Source organism: Pezoporus flaviventris, unplaced genomic scaffold (genome assembly GCF_033815535.1).
Source record: "Pezoporus flaviventris isolate CSIRO_AGI_PZ_B2104156 unplaced genomic scaffold, CSIRO_AGI_Pfla_v1 ptg000007l, whole genome shotgun sequence".
NCBI classification, from domain to species: domain Eukaryota; kingdom Metazoa; phylum Chordata; class Aves; order Psittaciformes; family Psittacidae; genus Pezoporus; species Pezoporus flaviventris.
Window position 1 is genome coordinate 7,619,277 of NW_026892555.1, and position 12,907 is coordinate 7,632,183.

Here is a 12,907-nt window from a genome sequence, read left to right on the forward strand (position 1 = left end):
GCATTTTCCAAGTTCAAAATCTAGGTCTTAGAGCTGCCCATAAACGCATTCCATATTACTTGACTAATTTTTGACTTCCTTGCTTCCTCTTTCTTGATTTTGATTAGGTCAGTTGCTAAATCTTTACAATGTCCACCTTGACAAGTCACCAATAATAAAAAAAAGCTGGGGTTTTGGTTTATTTTTTTGTTTAGTTTATTTTGGGGTTTTTAGTTTGGTACTTTTTAAGTCTACACGCTGAATCAAGAGGATGACTTAAATGAAAGATAAGCAAACAGGCTAAACGAAAGTCTGTAAAAGCTGAAGAAACAGGTAGTACGTTACATATTTGGCAATATGTTGAGAAACTTGCACCTGTTCTCATACCAGTAAATTTTAAGTTCCTTTATCCAGCTGCAGCATTTATTACTGTGATTTGTCATTTCCTGACAAGTCAGAACCTTTAGGAGTGAGCCTTCCAAACATTTGGGTTATTTAAAACCCCTAATAAATCCTTTGGAGTTGCTTATTTTCTTTCAGTGCCAATGTGCAGAAAATGCTTTCCAAATAGACCTGCAAAGGAGCACAAGTGATCACAATGATGAGCATTAAGGCTGAGCTCCCTGTTAGGTAAACTTTTTTACTCTTAGAGTCAAGCTGATGCTTCAGGGACAAATTATGATAAAAGGAGAGGCTGATAATTTTTGGATCTGGATTTCCCAGAGGATTTTGTTGGCTAATTAAGAGTTTCTGTTTATAACGAATTGTTTTGGTTAACAATATAAAAAGGACATGGAGCTGTTGGAGCAAGTCTGAAAGAGGCCTACAATGATGACTGGGGCTGGAGCCGATCATCAGGCTGAGAAAGTTGGGGCTGTTCAGCCTGGAGAATTGAAGCTGCGTGGAGACCTCATAGAAGCCTTCCAGTGTCTGAAGGGGGCCTATAAGGATGCTGGGGAGGGACTCTTCATTAGGGACTGTAGTGATAGGACAAGGGGTAATGGGTTTAAACTTAAACAGGAGAAGTTCAGGTTAGATATAAGGAGGAAGTTCTTTACTGTGAGCCTGGTGAGGCTGCCCAAAGACGTGTTAAATGCTCCATCCCTGGCGGTGTTCAAGGCCAGGTTGGACAGAGCCTTGGGTGACATGGTTTAGTGTGAGGTGTACCTGCCAATGGCAGGGGGGTTGGACCTGGATGATCTTAAGGTCCTTTCCAACCCAAACCATTCTATGATTCTATGATTACCAGTATTTGCAATTTAAGCAATGATTCACAATGATAGCTGAAACAATAGCTCATCTAGTATACTAGCATTGACCACAACATTTTGATAGTGATATAGCCAATAATAAGCTTTGCTATTTTGTATCTTCTTTAGAATTTTCTGTTTTCTACAAATACTGTGACCTTATAAACTTAAGCTGTGAGTCACTCTTTCACTAGTGGCTTGGAAAAGACATAGTCTGATTGGATGAAATTAGTAGTAAGGCAACAAGTGCAGACAGTTTTATAGCCAAGTGTTTGCGCCTGTGTGTGTTTGATGTGTGTATATGTCATGTATGTTTATTTTATGTTCAAATTGAATTAAGTTTATTTCAAACAGGTTGTGAAGAACTGAAGAAACTCGACCTGACAGCAAATTTCATTGGTGAACTCTCCAGTATTGAAGCCCTAAAACATAATATACATCTGAATGAACTGTTTCTAGTGGGTAACCCTTGTACTGAATTTGAAGGTTACAGACAATTTGTAGTGGCAACTCTGCATCAATTAAAAGTAAGATTTTAAAAATTAAATGTATATTCAAATAAATAATGAGATTGTTGACTTAACATACTAAAAATAAATGCCTGTGACAGGAAAGCTGGTAGCATTTTCTTACTGTCACAGGAAATTAAATTCTGTTATGAGGAATATGTGACTACAGTAAATAATGTGATAATAAATCGGTATATTGAGGTTTTTTTGCAATGCCTGCACTGATGTAATGATTTCCTGTCATTGAAACAGGCAGTCCCACAATGTCATTGGAAAAGCTCAAGACGCTTGCTTAACTCAGTAAGTTAAGCAAGAGTAAATTCAGCTCACTTAGTTGGCAATAAACTAACACATCAAAAGAAATAATGTTGTAATAACTTCATGAGCTGAACCAAGGTTGGATGAATATCAGAAATAGCTATATGGACCCCCTCTACTATATAGTCTGATAAGACCAATAGACATTCCTGGAGAATGCAAAAATCATCTCTCAGACACACAAACCCATTTTCAGATATGAATAGCAAGTTATTGTTAATTATTTCTAATACAGTATAACTTACATAGTGCTATGGAAATGCATATTTTTAGTTTATACAGAAAGTAATTATCGAAATTAACCTACAGTGTAATGGATTTATTGATTTAAATATGTTTAAAATTTATCATATATCTATATTTTTCCCCTTTGGGAAGTGTTTGGATAGTAAACAAATAGAACGTTCAGAGAGGATTCAAGCACTTCAAAACTATCCAGAAGTGAAACAGAAAATCAGAGAACAGGAACAAGCTTATCTTCTCAAAAGGGCTAGAGAAAAGGAAGAGGCTCAAAGAAGGATGCAAGAAAGAAAGGACAAGAAACAAAAACAAATGGAATCTAAGCTTGGATTTGACAGGTAAATGCCATTCTTTCTTTATTAAGAATTTGCTTTTTCCTCATTGAATAGTTTATATAATTCCACTTCAGTATTTTTGTTTGTCATTATTGTTGATTCTAGCGGCATTAATTTTCCTCATGCATGTTACCTCTAATGAAAAATATAATTAATTACAAGCATGATTAATTACTGACCTGCAGACAGTACAATAGAATTTTGGTACCAAAACTCCAAACTGGGTGCCAAAATAGTGTAATTGATGGCTTCTTTCAGGAGTACAGATGGAAACTGTTGTTTAAGGAAATGTAGGGGTTCCAGAGAAAACAGCTGTTCACCTGTAATTTCCTTTGCTATACAGTTATTAGATATGAAGACTGAAATGGAATATTGCAGATCTTTTGAGATGTAAAAGGGTATAGAATGTTCATTTCTCTATTCTTCCACCTAATATATCTGAGATTACCTAGACAGCAGAAGGATTTTTGTCTGGGCTCAGATCCCACTGCAGTTGCCATCCATCTTATTTTTTATCCAATAAAGACTAAATTCCATGGAGCTGGCTATGGAACTTTGTCCTCATATATCACAACTGTATCATAAATCTAGTTTTCTCTCTATATTGGCAGAGAATTTCTGAATATTACAGAGGCTTAGGGCTAGGGAGAAAAATGATTCAGGTTCTAAGGTTGCATTTGAGGAGATGCCCAAGTAAAATATTGCTACCCTATAAATTTCTAATCTGCTGCTTCCTGATATTGGGAATGTTTAAACATCACACAGACTGAAGGTTTCTTTCACTTGTAAGCTGTAAGGGTATCTGAAAGTTCTGGTCCTGTAATTAAACACATTGATCTATCAGTGTTTTCAGAGAGTTAGGCATAACCATAGTACCACTGCTCAGTTAAGTCAATGAAAAACATGTTGAAATACATTTTGTTGGTTGATGAAAGAAGCATAGAGATATCTATCCAGATATATAAGATATTGTTCTTTGTAGGAATCATACAACTATTAGTATTGGGTTAAAAAAATTTATTATTACAAGAATTCATTAGCAAGTACTGTTACTCTTCCTTTGTTTCATTGGTGTCCTTGCCCATGGCAAAGGGGGTGGAACTCGATGATCTTAAGGTCCTTTCTAACCCTAACCATTCTATGATTCTATGATTCTGTGGTAATATTCCACATGATCTTGTGTAGTCCAGACTCCATACAGGAGAAAGAAAAACATCAGGCAGAAGGAGGTGAAGAACAAGAATCATGGAGAACAACTGAAGATGATGAAGACAAAAGATTTTGGGAGGAGCCTACGTCATACACTCCAGAATCTAGATTAGAAACTCACAGATACATTGAAGAGAAACGAAGAGCTAAAGAGAATGTAAGGTAGAGTTTTATTTTATTATATTCTATGAGTTGAAAAAAGGGAAATTTTCAAAGATACAGAGAAGAGGAAGGTGACTGCCTCACATTAAGTGTTACTGAGAACTGGCAGCTTAAATCCCTGTTGCCTGTGCAAATATGCTTATAAAATATAAGTGAAATATTCAGACTCTTCATTTTGTTTGTTTTCATTTTCTAAAATGAATGGTATTTTTTTTCCCTCAAATGGAGTTTTTAAATGGAATTTCACTTTTCAACTCCATTTTATGGACTCTAGAAATTTCACTTTTGTGTCCGCTAACTAATGTATTTTGTGTAGTTTGATATTTCATATTGTTGCTGAAAGGATTTATCCAGGGTGCAGATTGCATTGTACAGATGCCCTACAGTCCACACTACAAGTGACATTTCAGACACCTTTTCTATGTGACTTAGGAATCTTTTCATGTGCTTTATCAAAGATGTTTATCCCAAGTAATGAGATTCTTCATGCTATCTATGCTATTTGGAATCGAAGATGTGTGGCCCCTGAAAAGCCCTTCAAACTTCCTAAAGTTGTCACTGGTTTTGCTGAACATGGAAAATTAATGCAGATATGACAAAAATCAGGTTTTTTTATTGCTGCTGGCTTATCAGTTCCACAAACATTGTAAGCAATGTCTTTTTTTTCCTTCTTTATTTTTTGCTTATATAACAGCATTTGTGCCAGAGATTTTTCTAGCTGTTCTTTTTAAAGGCATGCTTTTTAAAAGGTTTATGAAGCCTAAGTATTGAAAAAGTCAGTCCCAGGGAACTCTCCCAGAAGTCTGGAAATCTGCATAACTTGTTGCTATTATTACTTCAAGGTCTAGCACTTTCTCCGAAGAACTACTGTGAAACCCAGATTCTAGCTAGTTAGAATTTTGCTGTGTTTGGGGATGCCCTGCTCTAGTCAAAAGCAAATTTCTTCCAAATGCTTCCCTCTAAATATATTCAAGGAGATTTTAAATAGTGTTACAATAAAGATAGAATAATTAATTTCTGAATTTGATTCTGAATTTCCAAGTTATTTGAAGGAGTTAAAATTCCTTTCATGGTTCATTTTATATTGGTTTTGAGGTAGCATGAGAAAGGTGAGAACAGAAAAGTTTCCCTGACGATTTCAAATCTTGCTGGTGGACAAGAGTGGAAATATAACTTTAATGTAAGTTGCTCAGTATAAAAGGATGAGGGTTTTGTATGAAATGGTCATGACCTCAATCACACCAGTGCTAAATTTAAGCCCATCTACAACATGTTAGCACACATCAAATTTGCTAGCTATGTTAAAGTTGCACAGCTGATAATAAATTGAGCAGCTTTGGTGGTTGCCAAATGATTGAGTACCTGTAGTTTCATCCAAAGAAACTTCAGAAAAGTGTAAAATCAGTTGCAGCTGAAGGGTGCCCAGGATCTCCTTTAGCTGCTCATTGCCAGAACAAGGCCTTTCATCTCAGCACAAAGTTAAAGAACTTATCTTGAATTCTAATGCTTGTGACATAACTGGATTTGCCTTGAAATAGTTCACATGAGCAGACATATTTCATCTAGAAACAGATTATTAGTAGCTAAAAGGTGGTAGGATATAATTTCCTGAAGTATTTCTGAAAACAGCATCTTTAGAACGAAGTTCACTTTGCACTTCAATGTCAAAAGTAGATATTCAGGTATAGAAGATGCTAGCCCACAAATCCCGTTAAACCTCTGATTTATACTATGGAATACTATTGAACACAGGGGTAGTTGTGAATCTTTCTTAAATAGAAGTTGTTTTTACGTAGTCATTCCAGTAGCTCCAATTGAATGTTTTTATTTCTTCTTCAAATCCATCATATTTATAGACCAAATATTTTTTTATGCCTTTTTTTCCCCCCAAAGTCGGTCTAAACCTTACATACTTTATTTACCTCATTAGTGATTTACCTGTAGTGTTCTCTTAATTTTGAATTTACAGTAAGAAAATAGTTTGGGAACACAAAAAGCAATGAATTGCTGTTGTCTTTTTGAGAAATACTTTTTTCTATGCCAGCTGAAGTAGGCTGAAGAGTGGATTAATGCAAAGCAAGAATTACACTGCTATATTTTAAAGAGAAGATAGCCATTTTTTACCTAGGTGCCAGCAGATTTTTCTTTTTCTAAGATTCTTTACTCTTCCTCTCCTTGCTCATGATTTAAACATTTATACAGGAAAACATCAGTGCCACATGACTTAATGAACTTTGCAGAAAATTTAAGGTAGCTTATTTTTGCACCAAATGAAAGTCATAGTTTAATTGCTGATAGTTGGACATAGCTAGTGAAGACTGAAGTCTCCATCAGTAATATGTTTTGTATTATTTGAAGGAAGAATGCAACAAAAAATGCAGTAGATTTTTTTAAACAATCTGCATGTAATGTCTTTAGAATTGCTTGCACACGCACTGAATCGGTTAACAGTAATGATATCTCATGATTAGTGTGACCATTTATAACTAGAAAAACGTCCCATTTCCTATGTTTAAGCAATCCACTGATTTCTTAAGATATACAGATAAATTTGATATATTACTGTTCAATAATGGGCACTGTGACGTGCCCAGAAGAAGTTATTATCAATGCAAGACGTGATATTACAAAGCATTTGCTCATATTTAAATGATGCTTTTAATGTGCAATCAGACATTTGATATAACCTGTTTTGTTCCTGCAATAAATTGTAGCTTTAATAGCAAATACCAGATAATTCTTACCTCTTACCATCCTCTTCTTTTTTTTTTTTTGCTACTGAAATAGAATACCAGAATGTCAAATTTTAAACCATTTTTCTTTGTTTTGTTAAGGGAATCAAAAAAGAAAGAGAAGCCTCTTTGGACACTGGTCACTGCAGAGGGAAAAGTTCTGAACGTGAATGTGCCTAAGTATGTAAGGTCCCTGGTGTGGAATCCGACTTCTAAATTTATATGCAGATGCTGGAAAAATAATTAGTTTTCAGTGAGTGAGGTGTTGAAGGTTGTTTAATTTAACATCTTGGTCTCTGATGATGGAAGAGCTTGTTTTTCTGTAAAAGATAGATATAACGTGGTTTACTCTTTTTCCTTCTATGGTAAGGCTCTCTTGGAGCATCTTACTAAGAGTGGAAAAAGTTTAACCAGTTGGTTGAAGAAAGATAAATGTGTATGGGTACACACTTTAAATGTGGGAAAATACATCCAAGTAATATTTCTGGACAGAATTATTCAGTCCTCTGATGACAGATGAAACCCTCTCAGAATTAGGAAGGATATGTAATCAGCTTCTACGGCATGAGGTCCTTTGACACTGAATGAGGTCTCTAGCAACAGAGGCAGGGAAGTCTTTTTGTATTTTATCATTTACAAAGGCACCTGAGTATTATGGAATGAGTTTCCAGAGATATCGTCTGTGTGTTACCATTGGTTTCTCTTGAATCAACCTTTTCTTTTCTAAAGGAGAAGACAGAGTGCAAACATTGTTTCCTCATAAATGGCTCCCCCGAGAGCCTTCTATAGAAGAGTGATCAAAAAGCGGCATGTGAAAGGCCACGTACCTGTCTGCTGTCCTCTGAACAAGATTTTCCATCTTAAGACTGATCTAGCTGCAAAATCAAAGCTCAGAACATGCTCATCGTTTGCATGAAGAATGCTTTCTAAATCTTGGAAATTTATAAATCCATGCACATTCAAGGAATTTGAAACCTGCATTGTAGAATCAGTGCGTCATTTTCAGTGGGATAGGGAAAACTAAAGGTAGTGGAAGACCTCCTGTTTATTCCATCTGCACCGGGAGATACTTACCATTGTATTGATGTACTTCTTTTTTTTAACAAATGTGTTGATTGAAAAAAACTTTATTTTCTAGTTCAAAGAAGTCTAAAATAGTTTAATTAAAATAGTTCATAGAATTTGATTGTACCTCTAAAAAGCAGAAGCATTTAGAATAAAGGTCTAGCTATCTATCTTTTTAAAAGAATTAAAGTCCCTAGACTTCACTGTTAGTAGCAGTCCTGTTTGTGTCACCCAAGTTTTCTGGATTAGAATTTAGTCTGTGTATGTGCCCATGTAAAGCCAGATCAATGATCAGTTTCTGTCATGGCTTCAACAAGAATATCACAGCTCTTCATGCAATCTGGCAGTGTGTCAGAGAGACATAAATAAAGAGATACAAGTAGACAGATAGTGTTCTCCAAAGTTTTTGCTTCAGTGCAGAAGTCTAATGCCCATAGCAATGTCCAAGCTTCTTGGCTGTTCTTTTGGAAGGTTGGCAAGCGAACTCTGCTGAAAGCAGACTACTTTTCTTCCTCAGTTCTGATTAGATTTCCCCCTAGAAAATTTTACAGTTCTTTTCTCTTTTTCACCCTTCATATTTTAGTGATTTCTCAAAGTTTGCAATAAGTAAGATGCAATAAAAGAAAAAAGCCTGAATATCATTCTCTACAGTATTCCATTAAAAAAATGCCCATAACTCAAAAGCTTCATAAACTTTCTTGCAAATTGACTGTATCAGAATACAATATCGATGATATTGTACAAATCATGTATTACTTTGGAAATGCACAGGCAGATGTGTATACTTTAGACAAATTAACTGCTATCAACAAAGATGCAGATTTTTTTTAGCGTATATGTTTAGAATTATCAAATTCCACGCTTTTCATGCTTTTCATGAACGAACTGTTTTTGCTATGAAGATGTTGGTAAAGCAGGCAGATTTCACCAGCAGATGTCTCTCTTTCTGCATTGACAGGCTGAGCTTAATTTTTAACTGACCTTCAACAGTATTTGTGTCTTCTTTTCCTTGTGGGTTGGGTGGGGAGAACAAAAAATGAATGAAAGAATGACTTTTGTTCAGATACCAGCATATTTTTGTGTTCAGGAGGCAAATTGCAACTGTTCCTAAAATGATCATGTGATATATTGTCTCAATGGTGTTTGTATTCATCTAAAAGTGCTAGCAGTGAAAGGATGCTGTGATATTTGCTTATTCACTCCAATTGTATTTATCCTGAAGGTTTTCTTGTTATTATTATTAGGCTTCATTTCTCTTTGAAAGATGATGAAGAAAACAACCAGATCATCTTGGATCTTGCTATTTACAGGTCAGATTTATTTTCTCTTAATTTTTGCCATTCTGAAGTTTCAATACACAGTGTTCAATTATATTCCTCTCTGTAACTGGGAATTTTCAAGAGGAAAACAAATAATATTGGGGGTACCGGAATCAGTCTTGAAGTCTGTGCAGGAGAAATGAATCTGAATAAACCATAGAGCCTTCAGACTGTTCTGTCACTGTGAATGAGGACTCTTAACAGTCGTTTTTTTGCACCTGATGTTCCTTGCAGTCCACAGACAGGTTTCCTCCACACCTTTCCTTTTATACTTACGTAAAATCTTTTTCATTCTTTATTTGCAGATTAAGGTTGTAGGGATTTTTTTCCCCAAGTGCTCTAGTACAGTTAATGTCCTGTCTAAATTCTTTGCCTCCCTATGACAGAATAGGTTATCCTTGTCCTACTTTCCTTCCTTACTGGAGAGAGTCCATAGTCCATGCTGTTTCCTGAATTGTGCCAGGCTATTGGCTGGAAGAAGTATGCTTGAACCAGGAAATCTGATAACTATTTGCTAATATATACTACTAAGCCTTGCCCAGGCTTCAGGAAGGGGTTGGAAACCTAAAAGCTTATTTACCTATAATAGGAATTTGTTAGAGTAAAGCTTGAACTAGTATTATAGCACAGAAACACAATTCATGCCAGGTGTTCTTCCCTTAAAGCTTATTGGTTTCCCTCAAAAGAGTCCTGCTTTCTATTTCTGAATTCTAAGAATTAGCTTTTTTGGAGCCTCAGAAAATCTGTTCAGGTGCAATAAGATATTGGACATGTTATAATATTTTGTGCTCACTTGAAAAATTCACTCAAGAGGTAACTTTATAAATGAAGGGAAACAAAGAATATGTACTTGTACATTCACATGAGGGTATGTGTCACATGATGAAGAGCAGATGTTAAAGTGGAGCTTTAATAGGTCCAAATTGTGTTTGACAGACTTGCAGTTTTCTGATTTCTAGAAATGCAAAGTATTTCTGTTCATGGTTGTCCAGCAAACTCTGTGCAAAAAAAAATGATCTCTTACTATACATTTACTAGTTAAGCCTTCAGAAACAAAAGTAGCAAAATAATTTTGCAATTTTAAATAGTAAATCAATTTTCATAGCAATGTAAAGCACAAAGCTAATAGATGAAAAACCATTTGCCACAAAGATTTTGAATTCTTGCAGTTATAGAATTGCTGATGTGGTAAACTTGACAGAATTCAGATGTTATTTTAGTTAAAATTCTGAGAACACATGGGAAGATCAGGTTTTCCTTCCAAAGATGTTAACACTTTGAAATATACACATATTTCACATAATAATTAGAATTGAAGTTTGTGGCTTATAAACTGCAAAATCACCATTAAAGAGCTATATGTTCTGCACTGCTTATTTACTGGACTGTATTGTAAATTGATTCTTTTATTTGTATTTCATCCTGAAGACATTTGGACACTTCTCTGCTTGATATTGATGTCCAGCCAACTTATGTACGTGTAATGGTGAAGGGAAAGGTTAGTGTTTTCTTACTACATTCATTTCAAACCAAGAGTTATCATTGACCATAGTTACTTAGACGACTCTGGGTCTGACTTCTATGAGTTACCGTGTGCACCTATGCAGAAGAAGTTCTTTCATACTTGCATTATTTTAGACCACACATAAACTGTGTAAGTCCTAACCAGAAGATGTGCAAAGCCTGAAATGAAATTTCACTCTCTCTTCTTCTCTCCTTCTCTTGTTTCTCCCCCACACAGTGTACCATAATTGACTTAAGAAGAGATCTTGCTGGTGGCCCTAGGCTAGAATTTAGCAATTTCACAATCTGGAATTCATAGCTGACAGAAACAAATGGATGTATATTCTTTTAAAGGGCATTTAAAATGTCATTCCACTTGTCTGTCTTCTTCCTGGTTTTACCATCCATTTTTTGAAAAAAATCCAAGTTACTTAAAACAGTAAACCAAAATCCCTATTTTTGACTGTACCAACTACACAAACAAAATTTCAGGAGTACTTTACATCTAAAATAGACTGGATAATCTTTCTTATTTAATTGCTAATACAAGTCAAGTGTCATTTCATAACCTTCTTTAGAAATGTCACTTTGGCTATGACAGCAATTCAGGAATATGTATGTGACTATACTTGTCAAGTGAAAGCTGTTTAGCATGCTAATAATTTATTATGGTTAGTAATACTATAAATAAAGTGAGAGGATTTAGACCTTTACTGTCCTTAAGATCAAAGGATGTGATAGTGATGTTTCTGCATGTGTTCTGTGCAGGTAAAAAAAAAAACGAAACCAACAAAACCCAGATATTGTAGCATAATATACTCCAACCCCACATTTTCTTACAGCCATTTCAGTTTGTGCTCCCTGAGGAAGTGAAGCCAGACAGCAGCTCTGCTAAAAGATCACAAACAACCGGTCATTTAGTTATCAGCATGCCAAAGGTAAAGTAATCTGAGGAGGCATTATACAAAGATACTTAAATGTTGTGAATACTTCAGGAATGTTACAAGTAACATCTGCCTAGCTAAAGTTATTCAGTCCAGCCTTTCCCATCAGGATGTATTTTCCAAGGAAGGAGAATTCCAGTAAAAAATTAATCATAGAGAGAAACCATAGGATTTAAGAGTCCTGTAAAGGAACATTGTGAAAATCAGTATTAATAGAACTATTTCTATTTCCTTTCTTTTCAACAAAACCAGCTTTTTATATATGAAAAGAGATTCTGCAAAACATGCAGTGTTGTGCAACTGTATAAGAAGATTTTTAAATAATTGAAAATAAGCAACTTACCTACTTCGCTTTTTCACCTGTGAAATAATAAATACAACTCAATTACTAAAAAATTATGTGGCACATATATGTATGAAGGTTATGTTTGGTTCAAAGACAGGGATGATGTACTCCTCTCACGTCTCAGGTGATCTTCATGGGAAGAGAATCTAATTGTGGCTGCCCCATCCCTGGCAGTGTTCAAGGCCAGGTTGATTTGGGCTTTGAGCAACCTGGTCCAGTGGAAGATGGGAGAGGTTAATAAACTTCAACATCTTGCTCCTCCCTTACTTTGGAAGGTTGGGGGCTTTTAAGTCCTCTAGGACTACATTGTATATTTTTGGTTTTCAGAAATAGAGTAACAATAGTTTCCAGGAAAAAAAAATAAAAATCTTGGTACTCTAGCTTTACCCTTGTGGCCTCTAGGAAGTTTCTCTGCTGGGTAGTAGCAGTGGGACATGGTGCCACAGATTAATTTGCCAAGATATATTAATTACAGCATTTTCTTCTGAAGGAGGAGCCTTCAGCTGCTATTTGGGATCAGTTCTTTGTCTTTGTGCTCTTATTTAATTCTAAGACTATGCAACTAGTAGCTAAAACTGAAGTAAAAAAAAAACCCTGAAAACGCAGGTTTTGGCTTTTGTCTTTTTCCACTTGTGGTTCTATACCTTCTATGTTTTCTTCTACACTCCAGTCCCATGCCATCTGTCTTTCCTTACATGGACTGCCTCTCATTAAATCACAAACTGTCTCTCTAGCATCAAGCATGCAGTTTCACCAGGAGCTTGAAGAATGCTGAGAATTGTACTCATTTGGTTAAGATCCATATTTTGTTAATGTTCAAAATTCACTCATATGATAATTTAGACTTTCCTAAATTTATTGCTTTGAAACTGAGGCCTTGACATTTGCCATTTTGGATAATGTTGTTTTCAAATGTTGCTGAACAGTTTTACAATTTAATTGTCTTTTGGATATTTTAAGTGCTATCAGTTTGCTATCCCATAACAAACTTTTATT

General features: G+C 35.3%; 1 protein-coding gene across 3 annotated transcripts in view; it reads left to right on the top strand.

Annotated features, from left to right (window-relative positions):
- Nucleotides 1-12,907, top strand: part of LOC133266485 (dynein axonemal assembly factor 11-like) — a 48,541-nt gene that overhangs the window by 21,694 nt on the left and 13,940 nt on the right. For all 3 annotated transcript variants that reach the window (XM_061447697.1, XM_061447696.1, XM_061447695.1), the window contains 7 exons: nt 1,584-1,756; nt 2,435-2,634; nt 3,817-4,002; nt 6,837-6,914; nt 9,044-9,109; nt 10,547-10,616; nt 11,464-11,559. In XM_061447697.1, the coding sequence (XP_061303681.1) occupies nt 1,584-1,756; nt 2,435-2,634; nt 3,817-4,002; nt 6,837-6,914; nt 9,044-9,109; nt 10,547-10,616; nt 11,464-11,559 (869 nt within the window). The remainder of the gene's footprint in view (nt 1-1,583; nt 1,757-2,434; nt 2,635-3,816; nt 4,003-6,836; nt 6,915-9,043; nt 9,110-10,546; nt 10,617-11,463; nt 11,560-12,907) is intronic.